Genomic DNA, 26,297 nt, shown 5'->3' with positions numbered 1-26,297 from the left:
CCATTTTGCTGGGGCTTCTGCCATCCTAACAAGGGTGGGGGTAAATGGGGAGCATCGAGCTAGAGACTGTCGTGGTGCTTCTGTGCTAGCTGGGCCAAACAACAACAGTACCTTTTAAAAAAAGGAAGTCTATATGAAGAAATACAAGTTTAAATTTGTACTGAACTGCTCATCTGATGCAGTATATGTTTAAATACTCTAGAAACAGAATGGCTTTTATTCTGTTGTTCTGGTTTTGGCTGATACTTTTCTTCATAGTAACTACTGCGGTGCTATGTTTTGGATTTGTGCTGAACATAGCATTGATAATAGAGGGATGTTCTAGTTATTGCTGAGGAGAGCTTGCACAGAGTCAAGGCCTTTTCTGGTATAATATCATTTCAACAACAAGTAGGCTGGGGGAGCACAAGAAGCTGGGAAGGGACACAGCTGGGACAACCGACCCTGACTGACCCAAAGGATATCCTGGACCATATGACATCATACTCAGCAATAAAAATCTGGAGAAAAGAGAAGAAAGGAGGTCATTCAGAGTTACAACGTTTATTCTCCTATGTAACCATTACCTATGACAGAGCCCTACTGCCCTGCAGATGGCCGAACATCTCCCTGCTGATGGGAAACGGTGAATGAATTCCTTGTTTTGCTTTGCTTACACGAACAGCTTTTGCTTTACCTATTAAACTGTCTTTGTCTCAACCTGTGTGTTTTCTCACTTTTACCCTTCCTATCCTTTCTTCCATCCCAATGTAAGGGGCTAGAGCAAGTATCTGCATGGTGCTTGTTTGCCAATCAAGGTTAAACCATGACATTTATACACAGATAGATCTTTTAGTCAAAATATAATTCGCAAAATCACAGAATAACAGGATGGTCAGCGTTGGAAGGGACCTCTAAGGTCACCTGAGCCAACATCCTGCTAAAGCAGATTCAGCTAGATCAGGTTGCACAGGAATGCAACCAGATGGGTTTTGAAGACTGTCAGAGAAAGAGACTCTACAACCTGTCTGGGCAGCCTGTGTGCCAGTGTTCTCTTGCCCTCATAGGAGAGACATTTCTCCTCATGTTCAAATGTAACTTTTTGTGTTCCAGCTTATGCCTGTTATCCCTTGTCCTGTCACTGAACACTACAAAAAAAAGACTGGCCCCATCCTCTTGACACACACCCTTTAGGTATTTATATATTTATTTACATATTTTGTATTTAATTAAGCACTGATAAGGTCTCCCCTTAGTCTTCTCCAGGTTGAATAGCCCCAGGTCTCTCAGTCTTTCCGTATAAGAAAGATGCTCCGGTCCCCTAAACATCTTGGTGGCCCTGTGCTGGACTCTTTCCAGAAGTTCCCTGTCTTGAGCTGAGGAGCCCAGAACTGGACACAGGACTCCAGATGAGGCCTCACCAGGGCAGAGAGAGGAAGGACAACTTTCCTTGATCTGCAGGCTATACTTTTCTTGATGCATTCCAGGATGTCATTGGCCTTCTTGGTCACGAGGGCACATTATTGACTCATGGTTAGTTTATTATCAACCAGCACTCCCAGGTCTCTCTCTTCAGAGCTGCTCTCCAGCAGGTCAATCTCCAGGCTGTACTGGTGCATGGTGTTGTTCCTCCCCAGATGCAGGACTCTGCACTTGTCCTTGCTGAACCTCATAAAGTTCCTCTCTGTCCAACTCTCAAGCCAGTTGAGATCCCACTGAATGAGATCCCTCATGCCAGAAGAGCTCCTGATGCAACCAGTGACTAGACCACAGGGAGCTGTTGACCTCCCTTTAATCCCCAAATTTTGTATCTGAAAACAAGGTACATGCTAATCCCTGGCTCTTGCTAATCAAAAATACGAAGAAAAGATTTTTTTCTGTCAAATACATTTCTTCTATGTAATTATTGTAATTAATAGGATGAACGCTTTCACTGATGATGAGAAAAGACAAGTGATTTTCTTTTAAGTAATACAGTAAAAAATGTGTCTTGTTGACAAACTCCAGTGTTCATTATAAAACATGGCAGATATATTCTCTATGTAATACATTCTCTGTGTAATACTTCACAGCTTTTCAGAATCAAAAGCCCTAATTAGTTTTCAAGTACTTGAAGAATAACTTGTAATAAAAAATGTTTTTTTCTTGCTGCTAAACGGTATAATTGAAATAACTGGCAAAAATCTTAAACAAGTCAATAATAGTTTTTTATAAATTGTCAAATTTTTTCTTGTTTAATCTGATTTAAAAAAAACACATTTTTTTCAGTAAGAAATACACAGCAGACAATTAATGGTGTAGATGGGAATATTTTGAACATTATAGATTATTCATGTCTGTCATTGTCTGCAGTCTCATGAGTATGACTCATTTTCTGAAGATAACATGGTTGTACAGTCCACATGCACCACTTGAACACTTGAACTGAAGCTTGGAAATTTTTCTCCTTAAATTATACAAAAAATGTCCACCTCTGGCTTTTCAGTTTTCCTGGTCCACACATGACATGATGTGAACCAAGCTGATGCAGTGGATTGATGACCAAGTAATTAATCAAATAGTTGCTAGGATAAAGCAACTGATAAATTGAAGTGTAATAAAGAGGTACCATAATAATGAAAGTACTGAAGGAAGAAGGTGACAATAAGCCCAACACATATGGTCAATTTACTGAATAGAGTTGGCTACCAGTATGCACGTTTACTAAATAGATTCCTAGTATTAGTAGGCACTGCCTGGAAGGAAGTACAGGAAGAGTTTATAGGATAGAATCTCTCACAATGCCTTTCAGGAGATACTTCACCCACTGAAGCAATGGACTTAGGTTTTGAGAAACAGATTCAGAGAAATAAACCTTGCAAATTGCTCATGTCCAGATGGAAAAGGTTTTGTAGCCAGGCTTTCCAAGTCTGATCGGGACACATAGAAGTCATTGTTTTCCCATATCTCCTCAAGGTGCTCAAAACTATGGAAAAACAAATTGGTATACAGCCAACTGAAACAATCTCCAAAGGGGTTTCTGATACTGGCATACTGTGAGACAGAGTCTGTGTAAAATGCCTGCCAATCGTCCTGAAAAATGGTTGCTAGCACAGTCGTATTTACATCCCAACTTGCCACCCTGTTTATAACCTCTACAAAGAAAATGGTGGTGATAGGTAGCTGACTTATGAAAAAGTGAGCCTTTTAGATCTGTGACACTTCTCAGCAAAGCAGAAAGTGTTTTCCTGATTACATGTTACACAGTGATGGAGTAGCCTGTTCTCAGATATTTAACTTTCCAGGAAACGGAATGTTGCAAGCACTGTGGACAAAATGAAGCTTCAGGACTTTTGGATGCAGGAACTGCTCCTCTAAAGACCACTATGTAGTAACCTGTCCAAGTGAGACCTCCAAATCCTGCAAGATAATCTATTGTGGTGGCTTTTGTTCCTTAGTTGTTTAGTCTTGACAGCTAAGAGGAATCATCAGCATCTGAGTAAGCAAATTCTGTTCTGACAAGTGAACAATGTGAAATCAGAGTTGCAGAACTTGGATATGAAACATGGCATCTAGAGCTTTCTAGCAAGATAAAGCTTAATCAATATGGACAGATTGTGAACTGACTGAAGAACTATGTACATACATATGAAAATCATCAAACCAGATGAAAGAGAGGGAAAGAATGACTTCCCTTGACCAACACTCTTTCTAAAGGTCTCTTCAAGCTGAAACGATTCTATGATTCTATTATTCTGTGATGCAGCCCAGGATACTGTTGGCTCACTTTGTCACTAGGGTACATTGCTGATTTGTGCGTAACTTGTTATCCACCAAGATCTGGCAAATCTTTTCTCGCAAAGCTGCTTTCCAGGCAGTCTCAGTAGATGCTGGTGCCTGGGGCACTTGAAGTGCAATACTTTGCATTTCTCTTTATTGAACAGTATGACATTCATGTTGGTTCATTTCTCCAGCCTGTCAAAGACCCTCTCAATGGCAGCAGACCCATTTGATGCATCAATCACTTCTTTCTTTATATTTAACCCTTGTTTCCGGGGTGACAAGGATAAGTGATGAGGGAAAGGCTGTGGATATGGTCTTCCTGGACGTTAGTAAGGCCTTTGACACAGTCTCCCACATCAGCTTCCTGGAGAAACTGGCTGCCTATGACTTGGATGGACCTATTCTGAGATGGGTGGAAAACTGGATGGATGGCTGGGCCCAGAGAATTGTAGGCTTTTGAATATCTCTACGGATGATGACTCCACCACCTCCCTGGGCAGCTCGTTACAATGCTTTATAACCTTCTTGGTGAAAAAGTTCTTCCTAGTCTCCAAGCTAAACCTCCTCTAGTGCAACTTGAGTCCATTTTCTTGTGTTCTATCAATTCATTTTTTATTCATGGAGTAAAATCCAGTTGCTGGCCTATCACCAATGGTGTTCCTCAGGGCTCAGTGTTGGGGCCTGTTTTGTTTAACATCTTTATCAATGATCTGGATGAGAGGATCGAGTGCACCCTCGGTAAATTCTGAGATGACATGAAGCTGGGCGAGTGTGTAGTGCACTGTCAGCCAAGTTTGCTGATGATACTAAACTGGGGGGAGTGGCTGACACATCAGAAGGCTGTGCTGCCATTCAACGAGACCTGGACAGGTTGGAGAGTTGTGCAGGGAGAAATCTAATGAAATTCAACAAGGACAAGTGTAGAGTCTTGCATTTGGAAAAAATAACCCCTTGTACCAGTACAGTTTGAGGAATGAACTGTTAGAGAGTAGTATATGGGAAAGGGACTTGGGGAATCCGGGTGGGCAGCAGGATAAACATGAGCCAGCAATGTACCCTCATAGCCAAGAAGGCCAGTGGCATCCAGGGGTGTATTAGAAAGGGAGTGAGCAGTAGGTCGATAGAGGTCCTCCTCCTTGTCTACTCTGCCCTTGTGAGACCACATCTGGAATATTGTGTCCAGTTCTGGGCCCTTCAGTTCAGGAAGGACAGGGAGCTGCTGGAGAGAGTTCAGTGCAGGGCCACAAAGATGATGGAGTGGAGCATCTCCCATATGATGAAAGGCTGAGGGAGGCAGGGCTCTTCAGCTTGGAGAAGAGGAAACTGAGGGGTGATCTCAGTAATGTTTACAAATACATGAAGGGCAGGTGTCAGGAGGATGGAGCCAGGCTGTTCTCAATTATGTCCAGTGATAGGAGAGGGGGTAACAGGTACAAGCTGCTTCATTGGAGGTTCCGAAGAGACAAGGAAAAATGAATGATAGGACATGAGAAAATGGACTCAAGTTGCATTAGGAGAGGTTTAGATTGGAGATTAGGAAGAACTTTTTCACCAAGAGGGTTATGAAGCATTGTATTGGGTTGCTAGAGATATTCAAAACACATGTAGATGATGTGCTGAGAGATATGGTTTATTTAACTATATTGATGGGCCTGGCAGTGTGAGGTTAGTGGTTGGACTTCATGTTCTTAAAGGTCTTTTCCAGCCAAAATGATTTTGTGACTCGGTGGATTTTACCTGTCCCATCTTGTAAGTCAATGAAACTAAGTGATATTTGATCCAGTATTGAGACTTGGGGTACTCTGCTAGTGATAAGCCTCCAGCTGGAATTTGTGTTGCTGATCCTTTGTGCTCTTTGAGCCTGCCCTTCAGCCAGCTTTCAGTTCACCTTGCTGTGAACTTACTTAGCCAGAACTTAAACTGTTTGTCACTAAAGATTTTGTGGTATGCAGTATTGAATCCTTAGTAAAGTTGAGTAAACCATATCGAGTCCTCTCCCCTCATTCATCAAGGTAGCCATTTCAATGAGAAGGCTATCAGGTTGATTAAGCACAATTTCATGTTCATATACCAATGATGACCACTCTCAACCACTGTCTTGGCCTTCATACTTTTTGAAAAACTTTCCAGGACAATTTGCTCCATCAGCTTCTCACAGGTCAAGATGAGGCTAACCATCCTGTAGTTCCTCAGATCCCTCTTCTTGCCCTTCCTAAAGGTAGTCTTCTAGGTGTGGATTGACCTTGCTGTGACATCAGATATCTCCCTCACCACCCATTTGTGAATCTCATCAGGTTCCTTCTATGTGTCCAGTTGGTTTAAATGTTTCCTCCTCTCAGAGTCATATAATATTAAGGGTTGGAAGGGACCTTGAAAGATCATCTAGTCCAAGCCTTCTGCCAGAGCAGGACCACCTAGACTAGGTCACACAGGAACTCCTCTGCCAAGTGTAATTTTTCCTTGGTCCAGACTTACTCTTACAGGTCTGTGAAGAGTAGTATTCCTGAAGGACAGTTTTATTAATAAAGATTGAGGCAAAGAAGACACTGAATACTTCAGTCTTTTCTGGATCCTTTGTCACCAGAACACTTGCTTCATTCAGCAGAAAGCCCACAGTTTTCCAAGTCTTCCTTTTGCTCCTGTTAAACTTGTATAAGCATTTGACTTTGCTGTGCATGTCACCTGACAGATCAATCTCCAGATGGACTTTTTCCTAACCCCATATCTGTATATTTGGATACATTCCTCTGCATTTGAATACTTCCTCACAGGCCACCTGGCCATGCTTCTACCCCTTGTACATTTCCTTTTGGTGTTTGAGTTTTGTCAGCAGCATCTTATTCATCCATGCAGGCTTCCTGCCACTTGATTTACTGCTCATTGGAACACATTGTTCTTGAGTTTGGAGTAGGTGATCCCTGAAAATCAGTTGGATGCTGCAGAAAATAACGAAATTCATGCCTTTATAGAGCTGCTTATCCCTGGTTTGCACATGCACAGTCTTCTGTGGCTCCTCTGGGCAGAAGAACAGTGACCCATTTCAAAACAAAAGCTTTTCTGAAAAGGGTTGAGGCCAGCAGTTGAAAAGCAGAAAGGCAGGAAACAAATCCAATAGTCATGAATTATTCAAGTCCCAAGCTTTAAATGAAAGAGTACTCCATAATGGTAGATGACAGGCCAATCAGTAGAATGACAGAGATATGGCAAGGAACAACAGAGAAAAAATGGACTCATTACTCTCAAGTGCACACTCAGTTTCACCAGTTAGGTAGGGAAATTGTTTATGTTTTCATAATGTTGCCCTGCTTTCATTTGTGCTGTAGTCAAACAAGACTTTGAGATCAAAAACATTTGGTGTTCTCTGTGTGTTCACATCAATCAAGACAGGCAGAGAAGCACCTCAAAACTTTGATTCAAGGTTTTCACAATCTAAGAAACACATGGTGGTCCAGAGTGTTAAAAAAACTTTAGACTGTGTTCTATGTGAGCTACTTCACAAATTCTATAAATTTTAAACAGAAATATGGTACCTAAATGCTTAGTGTCTTAGACAATGATCTATGTCTTAAAAAGTTACGGTGCTTCAACTGAACTGTCATTCAACCGAACCATCATCTTCTGTGCTTTTAGTTGATGTTTGTTTTGGACACCAATTCCTCTTCCAGAATGGTGCATTTTAACTTTCAAAGGTTCTTTGACAATGCTTCTTCATGGATCCTGAAGGTGCTAACTTACTTGTTAAGTGTTTTCACAGCATGATGATAAAGGCCTGTGCTGTGTACCCAGGGGGACACCATAAAGATGTGTGAGGGTACAAGGCCTAGTAAGATAGAGTTTTTAGATGGAAGGATGAGATTTTTTGCATTTCTGCCCAAAATACAAAGTCTACAGTCTCTGAGCCCTGTAGTGAAACTGATCTAGTTGGTTGCAAAGGAATTCTGGCAGCAGCCCAACATGTATGTTGTGTAGTCAATGTAATTACATTTTATAGCTCTTTTCATGTAAGTAAATAAGGTAAAAAATATGTCTGGTTAAGCATGAAGATGTCACATTTTCTATTGAATATTATCAAGATGAAAGACTGAATTTCTTCATTACACAGGAAACAATAGCAATTTCTCATTAAGGATGAACCTACCAGCCACGTGTTGTGAATAGGTGATGAAAGATGTAACTCTTACCTGGTGCAGGTCCCACCATTGTGACATGGATGATAATCACATATTGGAACATTGCAGTTCTCAATATTCCTCCCTCCAACTGCCTCATCTATGATGAACAGCTCTTTGTGGTTAACTTGAAAATCCCTAATGCACCCTTTGTAGCCATGTATCTGCCCAGCACACTGATGAACATCTTCATGAACAGGAACGTTTCCAAGGAAGATTGATCCAAATGTGATCTGTAGAAACAAGTAGAGAATTGTCAGAAGCAAATATGATTTGTGACATAACTGTAAGCAATGAATGAATAATAATCAGAGATAAAGGAAATAGCTATCCCTTGAAGCTGGCCAAAACCGATGATAGTTGCTGAAGGGATTCTTTTTCAAAATGTGTTTTGTTTTTTTTTTTTGTAAATCCATGTAAAGAAAGTAGTTTAATGTGTTTGCATATATTCAAATATGTTAACTTACATCCCATGAAACACAAAGTGAAATTGCCAGCCTTAATCACAACAAACATAGTAAGGTTTTCTCATCGCTTCTGTCATTCCATACTATGAGTTTTACATTCATGGTTGAAGATTGGTGCAGAAACCCAAGAGAAGCCATAGACTTGAAGAGAAAGCTTTTCTTTAGGATCTGAAACCTACAGGACTCCAAGAGAAGAGGAATACAGGAAAAATAATTTACTTTTTTTGAATGAATGAAAGAAGACAGATTGCTGTATTGAAGCCCAGGGTAAACTGGAAAGTTTTATGTAGTAAATTCTAGAGCCAGAAAACCCTAGAACATCCTCATAAAAGTGACAGAGAAACACACAGAGAAACTATTTCATACTGGGACTGACCAAATCATATGCGTGTTTGCTATGGTATTTCCTATGTTTCTTGGCCTAGGAGTTAAACCTTCGCCCATCACATATAAAGGATCTGTGACTCATTTAGTGCTGTGAATTCTGCTCCTCAGGTGGATGCCTGACATTCTGGGGTTCATAGAATCATTTCAGCCTAGTAAGACCAACACTGGTTACCAGCTACCAACTGGATTTAACTCCATTCACTACCACCCTCTGGGCCCAGTCATCCAGACAGTTTTCAACAAAAGGCAGATTAAGTCCATCCAAGCCATGAGGAGTCAGTTTCTCCAGGAGGATGCTGTGGGAGACTGTGTTGAGGGTTTACTAAAGTCTAGGAAGACCATGTCCACCAAGTTCTGACATGAGATTTCAATATTGCTAAGTTCCTTTCATAAATATCGGTCACTAAGAATTGAAAGAAATCACAATTTTTTATAAAGTGCATCAGACTGTGATGCATTTATTTGTACAATACTGTCAGTCCAAAAGAGGGTGAAACCCAGCCAATTCAAATCACGTTAACAATAAACCAATGGAATAAAAATTGTATCATAGCATGTATAAAACATATGAGAAGATAATTTATAGTGAAGGAGTGCTTTACTTAGACATCAGTTGTAAAGAACTAGGAACAGGAAAATATCATGTTGATTTATCTGAAATTGCACATCCATATGACTTTGCTTTGCTGTTTCCTGTATTGCTTTTATCAGCCCTGGAGCTATCAGTCCTGATTGCTGAAAATTTCAAGTGAACATTGGAGATATGATGAACGTGAATACCTCCAAATATTCTTCTGCTTACAAAACTGTGTTTCATTTAGAAGGGAAGGAATAAAATCAACCTACATCTTTCAGAGAAAGGAGAAAATTAAATCAGATTTTTCACGAGGAAGGAATTCAAAGACGCTGGCTCAGCACTTACTGAATTCACTTCATATCACTTGACTTTGGCTCCCTTTCAAACAAAGCTATAAACCAGAATAGTTCCAGACAAGATTTGTAAGTAATGTTTGCAGACAGATGCTTTCTCTCTGTTCCTGAACCTGTTACTAGAATTAGGCAAAATATTGTACTGGAATGTAAAGTGTCTGTGATAAGAAAAGTGTTTTTTAACACTCTTCATGCAACCCGATCTTTTTATTATTGGACTTATTTAACAAAAGCACTGACCTTTGGGTTAGTGTACTAGTGTCCCAGTGGATCCAGTGTACCACAGAACAACTTCACTAGGCTCTGCTGAGTTTCTTCATTTTGTCATGACATGTTAGATGTTCAAACACAGAACATCATAATACACATTATTTCTGTAAAGGTCCTGTACCTTAACTGACTTAACTGGTATAACCAGGACACAAAGAATTCCTGGAAGTCTTGTTAATAACATAACAGGTTTAATACAGGATTATATTAACATGATATTAACTTCTGTAATACTCATGGTTCAGGCCGTTCAGCCTCACCTCCATCCCTGGAAAGATGATGGAACAACTCATCCTGAATGTTATCACTGAACATATGAAGGATAAGATGGTTATCAGGGGGAGGAAACATGGCTTCACCAAGGGCAAATCCTGTTTGACCAACCTGATAGCCTTCTATGAGTGCATAACCAGCTGGCTAGATGAGGGGAAAGCAGTGGATGTCATCTACCTCGACTTCAGCAAGGCTTTTGACACTGTCTTCCATAACATCCTCATCAGAAAGCTCAAGTAGTGTGGCTTGGATGAGTGGACAGTGAGGTGGATCGAGAGCTGGCTGAATGACAGAGTCCAGAGGGTGGTGATCAGTGGCACAGAACTGAGTTGTAGGCCTGTGGCCAGTGGAGTTCCTCAGGGATTGGTTCTGGGGCCAGTCTTGTTCAACATTTTCATCCATGACCTGGATGAAGGGACAAAGTGTACCCTCAGTGAGTTCACTGATGACACCAAACTAGGAGGACAGGCTGATTCCCTAGAAGGCTGTGCTGCCATTCAGCAGGATCTCAACTGGCTTGAGAATTGGGAAGAGTGGAACCTCATGAGGTTCAACAAGGACAAGTGCAGAGTCCTGCACCTGGGAAGGAACAACCCCATGCACCAGTGCAGGCTGGGGATTGAACTGCTGAAGAGCAGCTCTGCAGAGAGAGACCTGGGAGTCCTGATTAATAATAAACTAAATATGAGCCAGGAATGTGCCCTCGTGGCCAAGAAGGCCAATGGCATCCTGGGATGCATCAAGAAGAGTGTGGCCAGCAGATAGAGGGAGGTTCTTCTCCCTCTCTCCTCTGCCCTGCTGAGGCCTTATCTGGAGTCCTGTGTCTAGTTCTGGGCTCCTCAGCTCAAGAGGGACAGGGAAGTGCTGGGGAGAGTCCAGCACAGGGCCATCAAGATGCTTAGGGGACCAGAGCATATTCCTTCTGAGGAAAGACTGTGGGAACTGGGGCTGTTTAGTCTGGAGAAGAGGAGATTGAGGAATGATCTTACTAACATTTATAAATATCTAAAGGGTTGCTGTCAGGAGATTGGGACATCCCTTTTTTCTATAGTAGCTGGCAACAGGACAAGGGTTAATGGGATGAAGTTGGAACACAAAAAGTTTCTCTTAAATATAAGAAAAAACTATTTCACTGTTCAGGTGAGGGAGCCCTGGCACAGGCTGCTCAGAGCGGTTGTGGAATCTCCTTCCTTGGAGGTCTTCAAGACCTGCCTGGACATGCTCCTATGCGACCTGATCTAGGTGGACCTGCTTCTGCAGGGAGTTGGACTAGATGATCTCTAAAGGTCCCTTTCCAATCCCTACCATTCTATGATTCTATGATTCTATGATTCTATGGTTAACTTTTCAAACATTAATTTGAAAATGTCTTTCTTCATTTGTTGTCTGAGAAGTAAAAAAAATTAGCTTGGCCAGTAATGCAAAGAAATTCATTAGTCCTGCTACAGATAAGAAATTTCTTTTTCTTTCTTTGCTTGTGTACTTTGTAAAGAACACAGGGGCTCTGGTATATTAGGAGTAGATTTTGTAAAGAGTAACCAACAGTGCATTCTGTGAGATGCATATCATGATTAGCATCTCTACAGTTAACTGTCCTGCCTTCTAGGGAACATACTTATAAAGTGTGCTGTCAATCATGGTTGAAATTCTTGATTTCAAATTTAAAATGTATCATGAGAAATAATCTTGTGACAGAGAATGCATAACAGGGTCATCATGGAGAAAAAGAACAAAAACTCAGTATATGTGAAAGTTGGCCTATTGCCCATTTAGAATGAATCTTCTGATATCAGTTTCAAAATGGAGACAGTAATTTTTACAGTTACTATTTGGCACTGGAGTCCTGACAACAATATTGACACCAGGTGAAGTCACTGATGATTCATAACCACCCTCCACTATACAGAATGGCTTGCAAATAAAAAGTAATCAGAATTGCTGCTTAACAATACTTGAACTGTTTCTGATAACACCATGGCAAAATGACACTGCAAATATATTTTTTTTTTTCCTCTTGCAGTATCAGTGTGCCTTCAATGAACTTTAGGCAGTTGAAATAGAAGTTTCAGAGTCAAGTAAACTGAAGAAATTAATGAAAATACTTAGGACGCTTCATGTGAAAAGACAATATATTAAAGAGAAATTAAGTACACCTAATGATATTTGAGGAGGAATTATATTTCTTCCTGTAGAAAAAGTTAGAATGTCTGTTCTCCTTTGACAGGTGAATATGCTGATGAAATGTTCAAAGCCAATAACTATCTTTTGATGTTTTGCAGACCCACCTGAGATGCTCGATATGGGAAGGACAGTCTGTGCTGTACAGGAGGATTTCCATCTGCAGTCATTTCAATCATACAGTAACCTTCAGGACTGCTCACAGGCAACACATAGCTGGAAGGAAACAGAAGTTCCCATTACTGTTTATGCTGTTGACAGGAGAACATTCAAACACACAGCAAAGGCAAGGTGAAAGAAATACTTCTGCCTCCATAAAGGGTGACAACTTTTGGTCACCAATAATTCCACTTTCATGGTTACCTGGACTACCCAGGAGACAAAAGAAGTAAGTTTTTTCTGCTAACGTCCTTCCTCTATTGCTTTCCTACTGTGTTTGAAATGTATAAAAGACAAAGAAGAAAGTGATCTTCACATGCATAAGTAGGTATTGATAAATTTTAAGTGCTAACTGTGGCTGACATACGGTCTCCCTAGTACAGAGGATTGTTGAACAAGTAACATCAATGTTGAATGATGCTGGACTCCCTAGGTGGAAATTTCCTTTTCCTGCCCTACAGGGGAAACAGAAATGGAATAAGAAATGAAAGGCTGCATATCTCTGAGTAGCAAGATTACACTGTGATATAGTTATCACTACATGAGAACTGTGCTCTTAATGTAAACTCCAGTACTGAGCTTCAGAGATAGAGAAGAACACAAGGTTAAGGGAATTTGTAAAATAAATACTAGTGAATGTTCAGTAAAACACAGAATTCTTCAGGTTCTTTCTATGATGAGATCTGATTAAGTGCTATTAATATTATCAGCAATAAAAAATCAATCCAATAAGACGATTTTCAAATACACTGGGTTTGTATTTAGAAAGGAAATTTGCATAAACATTGTAGCAGCAATGGCAGAATAGAAGAATAGCAGTCGCCAGATTCTTTTAAAACTGAGTTCTGCTATTTCTGTAGAAGTGCTTCCCAATTCTACTCTGCCTCACTTTCAGTTTTCACACGCACTAAAAGAAAATGTGATGGGCCTCCTTTTGGGAAGCGTATTAAGGTTTACTGACTACATGCACTCTACACACAAAACTGCTCAGTCAAATCCATATAATTAAGTTTTCAGGGTAAGGTCTTTAACAAGAATGTTATATTTTTCTGCTGTATTTCACAAATGTTACAAAAAAGATACTTTAAAAGAGTATACATTTATATGAACTGACAATTTTTCCATTTTAAATCTGAATAAATGCTAAATGAAAAACTCAATGTATTCTAAAGCCCTTTATATCCTGAACACTAGAAACATATGTTACTGATCTTAAAGGACAAATTTATTTCTGGATGAACCACATCGAGACCTGTCATGCTTTCAAAATCACAGAATCACAGAATCTTAAGGGTTGGAAGAGACCTCAAAAGATGGTCTAGTCCACACTCCTGCCAGAACAGGACCACCTAGAGTAGGCTATACAGGAACTTGTCCTGGTAGGTTTTGAATGTCCTCAGAGAAGAAGACTCCACAGTCCCTCTGGGCTTTCACTTCTGAAGTTATTTGGTACATTGTACTGACATAAATTGACATAGCATTAGGCCCCTAATGAATATTAATTACATTCACTGCAATACACTGATTTCTGAGCAAGCAGCAAAAACCCTGCGTCAACTAACACAAGTCTTATAGGCATTACATCTATATTAGCAAGTGATGTACCCGTATTAATAAATCCTACCATTCCAATGGTTATATTGTTTCTGGTTCCACAGCTAATTCAGTCAATACTAACACATTGACTTTTCACTGTGCTCTGCTGCATCGAGTTGAAATGTACTATATCATTTCACATTTGTAAGAATGTAACACTTTTCCTATTTTTTAACAAGGAACGTTTTCTTTTTCTTTTTTTTTTCAAGACTGAGATATTTGAATGGCATCTTCTATTACGTCCTTTTGAAGTGTGTCCCAGAACCCTGGACTACTAAAATGAGCTTGAAAAGTGTTCATTTTTCTTTCTTATTTTAGGTTAAAATAATTTCATGTTTTTTTAAAATATATTTTAAGTTCCTTCTTATGTAGTCTAAAGATAGTATAACATTTTGATTTCTAATATAAGGAGCCAGATGCAACATCTGCTGTTCTGAAGATCAGCTAATTCTCACAATTTCATTACAAAATGTGAACTCAGTGAACAGAAGTTTCTTACTGATAAATACTGAGTGTATTGACAGATAGTTTTGTGATAGTTTTAGATATTTGGATTAAAGACAATTTTGGAGAAAGTACTTCCATCTACTATGATTTCCAATCAATTCTTGGAATGTAAAATATATTTTTACTCTAGTCTTCAAAAAAAGGCAAGAAGCAGGACCCTGGAAACAGTAGGCCAATCACCCTCATCTCCATCACTGGAAAGATGATGGAATGCCAGCTCTAAACACAAGAAGGAGAAGATGGTTATCAGGAGGAATCAACATGCATACTTCAAGGGGAAATTCTGCTTGTCCAATCTTATAGCTTTATATGATGGCATGACAAATTAGCTAGATGAAAGGAGAGCAGTAGATGCCATCTACTTCGACTTTAGCAAGGGTTCTGACACTGTCTTGCATAATATTCTCATTGGAAAGCTCAGGCAGTGTGTGCTGGAAGAGTGGACAATGAGGTGGAAATGGCTGAATGACAGAACCCAGAGGATCAATGGGACAGAAGTGAGTTGGAGGCCTGTGGCCAGTGGAGTTCTATAGGGATCGGTTCTGGAGACAATCTTGTTCAACATCTCAATCAATGATCTGGATGAGGGGACAGAGTTTACACTTAGTAAGCTGCCTGATGACACCAAACTGGCAGGACTGGCTGATTCCCCAGAAGGCTGTGAGATCTCAACTGACTTGAGAATTGGGCAGAGAGGAACCTCATGAAGTTCAACAAGGGCAAGTGCAGAGTCCTGCACCTGGGAAGGAACAACGCCATGCACCAGTACAGGCTGGGGGTTGCCCTGCTGGAGAGCAGCTCTGCAGAGACAGACCTGGGAGTCCTGGTTGATAACAAACTAAACACAAGCGAGCAATGTGCCCTTGTGGCAAAGAAGGCCAATGGGATTATGGAATGCATCAAGAAGAGTGTGGGCAGCAGGCAGAGGGAGGTTCTCTTCCCTTCCACTCTGCCCTGGTGAGACCTCATCTGGAGTCTTGGGTTCAGTTCTAGGTTTCTCAGTTCAGGAGTGATAGATAACTTCTGGAGAGAGTCCTTCAGAGGGCCACCAAGACGATTAGAGGACTGGACCATCTTTCTTATGAGGAAAGGCTGTGGGACTTCAGGCTGTTTAGTCTGGAGAAGAAAAGGCTGCAGGGGTCCCTATCAATGTTTATAAATACCTAAACGGTGAGTATCAATAGGATGAAGCAAGTCTTTTTTTCTGTTGCTTCCAATGTCAGGATAAGCAAGGGGTAATGGGCATAAGACGGAATACAGGAAATTCCGCTTAAGCATGCAAAATACTTATTTCCTGTGAGGATGACGGAGCACTGCAGCAGATCTCCCAGGGAGAGTGTGAGTATCTCCTTCTCTGGAGGTTTTCAAAACCCGCCTGGATGCATTCTTATGTAATCTAATCAAGATGAACCTGCTTTAGCAGGTGTTTGAGCTGAATGATTTCTGGAAGTCCTTTCCAACCCTTACATTCTCTGATTCTGTGATTCTCTAATTCCATTTATTATTCATACTCATATTTCAGCTACTGGGAATAATTTAGGTAATTCACAGTATATAAATATGACATTCTTGGATAGAAGACAATGAGCCCATTCAGGATTTTCTTGGAGAAAGCCAACTCATAACCTTCCATTGATGCCTTCAACTATAAGTGTAAATTGTAATATAGATCTAACACATTCATGGCAAAGCCCACCCTCTGCCTCTGCCTTGTTCCTGGTTTTCAAAAAGGTTTATGAAATCCAAGTCTGCTTTTGTGTCTTAATCAGTTCAAGGTTTAGCTCCTTATATCAAATATTTAATAGTCCAGCCCACAAAGAAAAAAAATAGTAAGTGATGTAGCAAAGTTATTAAAGAAGAATATTAGTCTAATAAAAAGAAAAACTAATATGGTCTATGCCAGTCTAATCATCTTCAAGTAATCAGCCATTCAAGCCAAATTTAGTATTGTAGACTTTCATTGTAAATGCTGGTATTAACACATTCTCATTGTTTTGTATTCATAATTTCACTTGTTTTGATTCTTTGCAAGGGGGTAAAAAAGTGTAAGGTTCAACATAGGCACAATTAAAATAAGTTGAAAGATTCCTTGATGCTGACATGGTCTTTACTGTAGTGTCTTTCTGTAGAGAAGTCCAAGCATATTAGACTAAGCCCAAGTATATTTGATTCATATCAATAATAGCACAGTCATCCTTACACATGCATAACTGGTGATCCATTTTACCTTTAAGGAAACATGTCAGAAAAAAGAAAAAAATAAATTTCAAAGGAAAAAAAGAAGTGTCTATAAACAGCTGCTATGATAAAGTGATTTTGATCATTAGGTTCCTCAAAGGGATACAAAATTCAGAAAGGACATAAAGCTTTTTTTGTTTGTTTGTTTTTAATAGATGCAGCAAAGAAATATCAAAGAAAAGAACTGATTTGTTTGATGTCAGTCAGTATATTAGTGACTGAATTGTGAGAAAAAAACACAGGATATAAGCAGCAACCTTCTGCTCAGTAATCGGGAGTATGCGTTAGGAATGCTACCGCTATCTTCTCCAGCATTTGCTCCTTTCTTTGCAAGGATTTCTGAGCAAGTAATCATAGAATCATAGAATGGTAGGGGTTGGAGGGGACCTTCAGAGATCATCTAGTCCAACCCCCCTACAGAAGCAGGTTCACCTAAATCAGGTCACATAGGAACATGTCCAGGGGGGTCTTGAAGACCTCCAAGGAAGGAGACTCCACAACCCCTCTGGGCAGCCTGTGCCAGGGCTCCCTCACCCTCACAGTAAAACAGATTTTTCTTATATTTAAATGGAACTTTTTGTGTTCCAGCTTCATCCCATTACCCCTTGTCCTGTTGCTAGCTACTATAGGAAAAAGGGATGTCCCAACCTCCTGACACTCACCCTTTAGATATTTGTAAATGTTAATAAGATCTCCCCTCAATCTCCTCTTTTCTAGACTAAACAGCCCCAGTTCTCGTATCCTTTCCTCATATGAAAGATGTTCCAGTCCCCTGATAGTCTTGGTGTCCCTGCACTGGACTCTCTCCAGCACTTCCTTGTCCCTCTTGAGCTGGGGAGCCCAGAACTGGACACAGGACTCCAGATGAGGCCTCACCAGGGCAGAGTAAAGGGGGATAAGAATCTCCCTTGACCTGCTGGCCACACTCTTCTTGATGCATCCCAGTATGCCAATAATAATACTTGAAGTTTCTCTCTGTCTTGTATCACAGAAGGGAAAAACTGTCATTTAAAATGTGAACAAAATTAATATTTTTCATGCTTACATTACCACAAAATTAGGACTGTTTGAATTTGCTAGATTACTTAAACATGTTTAGAACAGCTTTTAGAAAGAGACAGAGCATGGAAAATTATGGCTGAAAAGACAATTTTCTGAGAAAATTATGAAAATAATGAAAAATGCCAATTAAAACAGACATGCTGTCCTTATCTTTACTGGAGCATTAAAAATAACAAAATGCTACAATATAGACATATGCAAGATGTAATTACACTAGTTTTTAAAAATGATGGGAAAAAATGCACTTGGAATATTCTGCATCAGAACTGATCTGAACTAAAATACCACTTCATACAGTTCTACTTTGATAATATTTTTCTTATAATATAAGATTAAATCTACCTTAACCTTGGAAAGTGATAAATGCAGGTGTATTACTTCATGTGACTGAAATCCATATTAGAAAAGATAAAATGGAACTAATGATTTATTCTCTTGACATTTTTTCTTCATTTCTCTAATTAACCTCTTATTATGAGATACTGACCTCACAATTAGTACACCTGATATGAAAGTGGATAATCACTGACATCTTAAATTTTGAGTATATTTAGTTCAGTTGTGCCTTTTCACTCGTTTAGATGCTGAAGGCATCTCAATCCATCTGCCTCACATCTCAGTGGCAATTTTGGTTGCATTCAAAGCCAGTGTGTTTTTCCCTACAGAAGCAGTGACAGGAGAGAATGCAATATGATTCCTATTGCAGGATTATTTTGTCAGGCACCAAAATTGTGATTCATGTACATCACACTCATAATGATATAAAAAGGATTCACAGAGAAATAGAGAATTGTGTGTGTGGAGGGAGTAGTTATGGAAAATGTGTGTGGGGAGAATGTATGGGAATGTTATGCACAATATTCTAAAAAGGTCTGGAGCCATGTGGAGTCCAACCTGTTCCTGTAGATGCTAAGATACAGGCTTGATATAGTAAAATATTTGTTTCCACATATTTGAAATAAAAAGAGGTTCAAGCTTCTTTTCTATGCTAGGCTTAGAATAACATGATTTTTTCATGGCTGCTGCAGATTTTATATAAAGTCATTCAGAATATGAATTAAGAAAGGATTTACTATAGAGGCTGTTTCTTTACAAAAGGCTCATAGACCTCAACAGATGTAAACCTGAAGTTATGTACAGTGATTAATGCCATTACTTATGTTCATGGGGACCGAATTTCTAACATAGTGTAATGTTAGAAATTTAAGGAAGAATTTCTTCACTGTGAGGGTGATGGAGCACTGACATGGGCTCCAAAGATGTGTTGTTGAGTCTCCTTCTCTGGGGGCATTCAGAACCCACCTGGACGAGTTCCTGTGTGACCTACTCTAGGTGGTCCTGCTCTTGCAAGGGGGTTGGACTAGATGATTTCTGGAGGTCCCTTCCAACCCTTAAGATTCTGTGATTCTGTGAATTGTGGATATAAGTATTGGATTAAACTAGGCCTGGAAGTAATATTCAAAGAAACAATCCTAAACTAGCTAAGATTCAAGCTTTTCTAAATCAAATGTTACCTGGTAGAAACTTGCGCAAACAAGTGTTTTAGCTTAAATTATCACAGCTACTTTTCCACGTGGGAATGCAATCATATGTCTTTATCTAGCTATTTATTTATTTATTTTTCTTTCAACCTGGTCACCAGGTGGCACTAAAGGAGCACAGCAGAAAACGTGAAAGCAAAAATTCATACTTCTAGTGATTAGAAACACTGACGGAAGCCCTAATTGATAACATGATTGCTTTAGTTTCCAGGTTGTATCAAGGGGAACACGGGAAAGTATCTTAAACTGATTACATATTTCACAATACAGATAAGAATAGATCCAGAGACTATAACTTCTAGAAGACTTTTAACTGCATTCATGCATTGTAATTAGCTAATGTAATCAGGTAAAAATGGTGCATTCATGGTTATGTAAACATACTTAACAAAATTTAGTTTATAACAATTATGTTTTCTACGCACTGCTGAAGGTGCAGCTTTATTTCTAACAGATTAAGGAGAGGCATAACAAAATTAAAATGTCAGATCATCAGGTATAAAAAAATGCCAAACGTTATGATGAGAAATGGCCTTTGTTCTTAACCATGCTAAATTATTACAGTAAGATTTTTTTTTTCTGAACAAGGATCTTACACTTTTAGCAGATCAGGGTTTCTGACCCTATGAAAAATGTTTAAAAAGCCATTACACTACTATCCATTTTATAATGTCACAATTGGAGGATTATATTTAGAACTATTTTCTGTTTTTCTCCCTACAAGCTGACGAGCAGTAGCCCAACTTAAGAGCTAATCACAGGAAAAAATCTCCATGAAAACAGTGTTGATATTAGAGAATAGAAAATGACTCCTGCAAAACACTGAAACAGTGGCTTCATTTACACTCTTGATTAACCAGAGTAGTTGTCAAGGGAATATCTAACCAGCTGTCAAGAAATACAAGAGATTTTTCAAGAAGAGTGATTTTACTTTTGACTTGGCACATTCAATTCGCAAGAATGAAATCTGTACTGTCTTACAGTTTTAATAACCTCTTAGTATTTCTTCCCAAAATTTTTGCACTCACCACTTTTTTTTCCCTTAAAAAATATATTTAAAAAATGTCATTATAAAAAATACACCTTTTCTTCCCATAATTTACTTCAAAATACAGTTTCCATGGAAATGTTCACGTCTCTTACCCTCTTCTATTTCAACAAGGTCAAATTTTGGTATTTCTTTCCCCTTTCGTTTACAACATCAAGAAGTGACAATTATAAAAATGAATGCTTCATTTTATGTCTGACATTTTATTTGAAATCGATGAAACATTTGTCATAACCTTTAGCCTTTCAACACCAAATTTCACATTTTCTAGTTGCTGTGAGCTCAGTGAACTGTAAAGGCATACTAGTAGGGGAGAGGGGGAGAGAGACAAGGGAAGGGGGTAGACCAAAGCATGGAAGATGAAAAATCCCAAATGGCTTTGACTCCTAATAGTGCCTTTCAGTAACTCCTTGATGCCCTTATGACTGACTTTATTTGAGACTTGCAGCTCCAGCTGGATGTGTATAAATCTATGGGGCCTAATGAGATTCATTCCAGGGTTTTGAAAAATATGGTTAATGCTATTGCAGAACCTCACACCATTATTTTTCAATGGTCTTGGGAGTCTGGATATGTCCCAGTCGGCTGGAAGTGAGCAAATATCCCAGTTTTCAAGAAAAGAAAGAAGGAAGACCCTGGTAATTACAGGCCTGCCAGTCTCACTTCAGAAGAATGATTTTCCAGGAGTTACTGAAAAACATCTGAGAGACAATGCAGTCATTGGTCATAGCCAGAATGGGTTCACGAGGGGAAAGTCATGATAAGCTAACTCAGTTTCTTTGTATGACATGGTTACTCATCTAGTTGACCAAGGGAAGCCAGTAAATGTTGTGGGTTTAGATTTTAGCAAAGCTTTTGATACTGTCTCTCAAAGTATCCTTCTGAATAAAACATTCAGCACATAGCTAGCCAAGTCCATAATATGTTGGGTGAACAACCAGCTGACGTGTTAACTCAAAGAATTATTGTAAATGGAGTTACATCAGTCTGGCAGTCAGTATCTAGTGGGGTTCCCCAGAGCTCAAATTCTCTTCAATGTTTTTACAAATGATTTGTACACGGTAATACAATGTCCATCAAGTTTGCAAATGTTACTAAACTAGGAGGAGCTATGGACTCCTTTTAGCATAAAGAGGTCTTACAGAGTGATCTGGATAGATGAGAGAGCTGGGCAGTAACAAACAATATGAAATTTAACAAAAGCAAGTGCCATACTACACCTGTGATGGGGCAATCCTGCTTATATGTACAATCTGAGGGACAAGAAGCTGGAGAACAGGCCTGTGGAAAGATGTCTGGGGGTTTGGGTTGATGACAATTTGAATATGAGTCAATAGTGTGGCCCTGGTAGTCAGAGCCAACCATGTCCTGGTGTGCATCAAGCCCAGCATAGCTAGCCAGTCAAGGGAGGTGATTGTCCCACTCTGTACTGCACTGGTGTGACCTCACCTAAAGTAGTGTGTAGTTTTGGGCACCTCAATAAAAGAAAGACATTAAACACTACAGTGTGTCCAGAGGAGAGTGCCAAAGATCGTAAAAGGTCTCAAAGTCAAGACTTGTAAGGAGGGGCTGAGATCATCTGACTTGTTCAGTTTGGAAAACAGAAGACCAAGGAGTGACTTCATTGGAGATTAGAAATTCCCCAAGGAAAGCAGTAGAGGGAGAGGTACTGATCTCTTCTTTCTGCTGAGCAGTGATAGAGCACAAGGAAATTTAATGAAATTGCATTAGGGGAAGTTCTGATTGGACTTTGGAACAAAATTCTTCACTGAGGGAGTAGTCTGTCACTGGAATATGCTCTCCATGAAAGTGGTCATAGCATCAATCCTGTCAGAGTTCAAGGAGCATCTGGACAAAGCTCTTAGTCATATGGTTTAGTTTTAGGTACTCCTGTGAGGAGCAGGGCATTGGACTGATGATCCTTATGGGTCATTTCCATTATCTGTGTTTGAAGAAGAAAAGAAACCCTAGCTATTAAAGGCTCTTCTGATGGAATAGATAATCTGACAGTTTTGTTGGTGATTTATTTTCAGTGTTTTCTTAATTGAGCCTTAGAGTGCCTGGTATTCATGTAAGATTCAAGAGCTGTTCCTCGCTATGTGAAGAAAAACAGTTAACAGTCTTTGGCAGCATTACACTGAACTTTCCATTCCCCATTAGTGCTGACACTTTTCTTATATCCACATATTGAAGGCTGTCCCTCCTAACGCTGCTAAAAGATAGATTTTGCTATTTCTGCTTAATTTCTCCCCTTGTTTTTTGATTAGCTTTACTAAAATATGTAGGAAAAGAAGAACTCAGAAAAATATACAAAGGTGAACAAGTTTGAGAGTGAGCTCTTAAAGACAGCCAATTAGCATACATAAGAGTGGACATAGTAATGCACATGAATATTTTTGAGGGCCTATCCTGTCTTTTGTTGCTCTGATGTAATTGTACCCAATAATAAGAGTATTATAGCCAGTAAACAAATTATATTACTCGTATATCTCTATGCCTTTTTTACCGTGGTATATTTCTAAGGCATAGTGGATCCTGCAGAACTATACTGCTGTTTCTTGATTCAAAAGGACATCATAGATGCTGTTACTGCCTGCTGTATAAAAGGAAAAAAAAATCAAATTGAACTGAAGGTTGTGGGTTTTTTTACTATTATATAGTGCTCTGTCTTCAGCTTTGTTTGTTCCTATGTGTTACATATTTCATTGTTGTAAAACACTACTTATGGTTTTCAGTGGAAAGAGTTGCAAAAAAGACTTCCTGAAAACCTCTGAAAACTGAATTGTTAGAATACCAACCCAGTTTGACTTTGAAAGTCTTGCAAGCACTCAATTTTATCTTTCTTCTCTGCTCTAGTAATCACAAAAACATAAAAAGAAATGATCTAGCTGTTTCTTGAACACAGAGACGCAGTCTTATGGAAATACTAGTCTCAGACACAACTTTGAGCATGAATTTTTTTTTTTAAATTAAATGTTTTTTATTTGCATTTGATTATAGATTTCATAACAGGTTTGTTTTATACAAAGAAGACACTTGATTTTGTCAGATTTTTGGAATTATCTGTGGAAAATAACTCATCAGTCAACACTTCAAAATGTATGAGGAAGTTTGAACTGAACTATACATGTGATATTTACACTAGAGCTCCTCTGTAATACACAGAGTGATTTAAATAATAATATTGCAATTTTTCTAATAAATGCTTCCTTTCCCTTCATTTTTCCACATAGATGGATTAAAAAATCTTCACGTTTACATGTCTGAATGAGAGAAGCATCAAGACATGGAAAAATCTTATAGGTCTTTCCCATGTGATTTTTGTGTATAATAGCTTTCTTTTGTATGTGTGTGTATAACAGCTTTCTTAACAAAAATCTAACTATCTGCCCAGAGGGGTTGTGGAAGCTCCTTCCTTGGAGGTCTTCAAGACACATCTGGACACGTTGCTGTGCGACCTGATCTAGGTGAACCTGCTTCTACAGGGGGATTGGACTAGATAATCTCTAAAGATCCCTTCCAACTCCTACTGTTCTATGATTCTATGAAAATTGGTATTATGTTACAATTTAAAATAATTTTTAAAGACAGTTTATACTATTTTGTATAAAGATAATACAAAGTTTGACATTAAAAAGGTACTAGAGTTTCAACTAGCATAATTTACTGTACATTTGAAGAATGTAATTTGTCAAAATTCTGACTTAAACTGTCATCATAGTACTTGTTTGTTTTTTTGAGAACAGTCCAAATTTTAAAAAGGTGTGTCACATGTCAACAGATTTGCATTAACACAAGAGAGAAAAATATGGCCAGCTCTTCTGATTAATTCAGGAAGAATAATGGCATCTGTACATAGCTCTCATATTAAAGTTGATGAGCCTTCTCCATTCATACATATATCAAGCTATGAGAAACATTGTATCCATAAGGGAAGAGCACTTCTTGGCTTTCCATTATTAACATGTTGTGGGAATATATTTTAAATACTATCAAAGCAAACCAGATGAACTCTGAACATGTTTAGCCAGTTTTAATATGAAAAGATTAGTCAGTCTGAGTCTGACTTTTTGCTGTTACTTTGCTGGATAAAATTATTATTTATTTTTTTTTAAGTCAAAAGATATTTAAAAATCCCATTTGTTTACTCTGCTCTTCTATTCCTATGATATTTTATTTGTTTTAGAGATAATATTATAATGATTCATCAGAAATTGGTTTGGTACAAATCATCAGCTTCTTCCAGTTAGCTTTTAAGGGGGTGTTTTGCTAGGCTTGTTGTCATGTCCTTTCACATAATCTAGCAGTAACTAATCTATTCTTAACATAATGAACACAGCACTTAATATGTCATAGTAATTATAAGCCAAACATACTTTGCAGTGAGTTTTGAAAACTCCTAGGACTTGGAAACAGCTGTAGAGCTGATAAAAATTCCACAGTAAAGATCCTTAAGGGTAGATGAAAAGCTGAAAATAAGTCCACAATATCATCCTGTTACAAAAAAGGTAAGTATATTAACGGGATGTAAGATAGCTATAGACACAGTGGACATGTAAGGCATTTTTCTTCCAAGGTAATAACAATGAATGATGCCATATTTCTTAATGACCCCCTTTATTAATTGGCAGGAGTTTTGTACAATCCATTTTCACTAATCTCTGATCTCCTCTTATTATCATCCCCATATTTGGCATCTGCATTCCCTCATTTCTATCATTGCTGCTACATAAAGCATGCTAATAGCCTTCAAATGATGCATTGCATTGAAGAATACATGAGTCAAGATAATCAAAAGTAGAAAAGTGCTTCAAGAACCTCCGGAGATATGGAAAATTGACCTGCAAGAAAAGTTTAAATCCAGGTTTCATCAAACCCAAGATATATTCCTTAGTCTTTGGCATTCTTGCAGTGGATGTCTGACATCAATATGTCACTCAGGCAAAATCAAAGCTGAGGAAGACAAGCCAAATGAGAGGCATAATATAATTTCCAAGCATGTAGAAGGCTGCTAAAAACAAGAAATAAGTAATCTTTCCTTTGTCTCCATGTCAGAAATGACATTTTTTTTTTTTTTTAAATAATATGGATACAGATGTAGACTGCATGGGTTTGTACAGGATCCCTCACTGGAGGCTTTAAGGACAAACTACACCAACATCTGTCAGAAAAGGCATAAGCATTGCAAGTATGACAAATGTAGTGCAACTGTGCCCTATTAAGGCAGTAGTCACATAAGATATCTTGCAGCCCTGCAGTTCTATAATTCTAACATTTATCTCAGAAGAAACTACATATGATTTAGTGAGAATGTTAACATTGAAAAGTTTATTTCAGATTTGGTAAAAAGTGCTCTAAAAATTAATATGACATTTCCAGTCTTTAGCCCATTACAAAGTAAAGAGTGAACAGATCTCATAACAGACAAACAGGCCTATAACAGAAGTGACTACAGTGGTCAGCATTGCTAAATTTATATCAGACTAGGTTCTATTATACACAAATCTAATGCTACTCAGTTAAGAAATAAACGTCTTTACAGAGAGTGAGGAATTAAACTGTACCTTTTGTCTTTTACTGTGGTGATGCTAGTAGAATTGGGTAGCAAAAGGAGAACAAATAAACTTTATCTTCCTTGATAATAGTCTACATTGCACAGAAGATGCATTCTTTTACTTAATGTGGGCATACAGTTTATCACACTTTAAATAGAATCTAAAAATTCCCCCAG

The 26,297-nt window shown here is 38.7% G+C and overlaps 1 protein-coding gene across 1 annotated transcript in view; it reads right to left on the bottom strand.

Annotated features, from left to right (window-relative positions):
- The window catches only part of EYS (eyes shut homolog), a 900,402-nt gene that overhangs the window by 106,499 nt on the left and 767,606 nt on the right, over nt 1-26,297 (bottom strand). Inside the window, exons 40-41 of the mRNA XM_061989098.1 lie at nt 12,523-12,631; nt 7,923-8,143 (exon numbers count right to left, since the gene is read on the bottom strand). Of these exons, the coding sequence (XP_061845082.1) occupies nt 7,923-8,143; nt 12,523-12,631 (330 nt within the window). The remainder of the gene's footprint in view (nt 1-7,922; nt 8,144-12,522; nt 12,632-26,297) is intronic.

This window comes from Colius striatus, chromosome 2 (assembly GCF_028858725.1).
Source record: "Colius striatus isolate bColStr4 chromosome 2, bColStr4.1.hap1, whole genome shotgun sequence".
Taxonomy (NCBI): Eukaryota; Metazoa; Chordata; class Aves; order Coliiformes; family Coliidae; genus Colius; species Colius striatus.
This window is presented reverse-complemented; position numbering and strand designations above follow the sequence as displayed.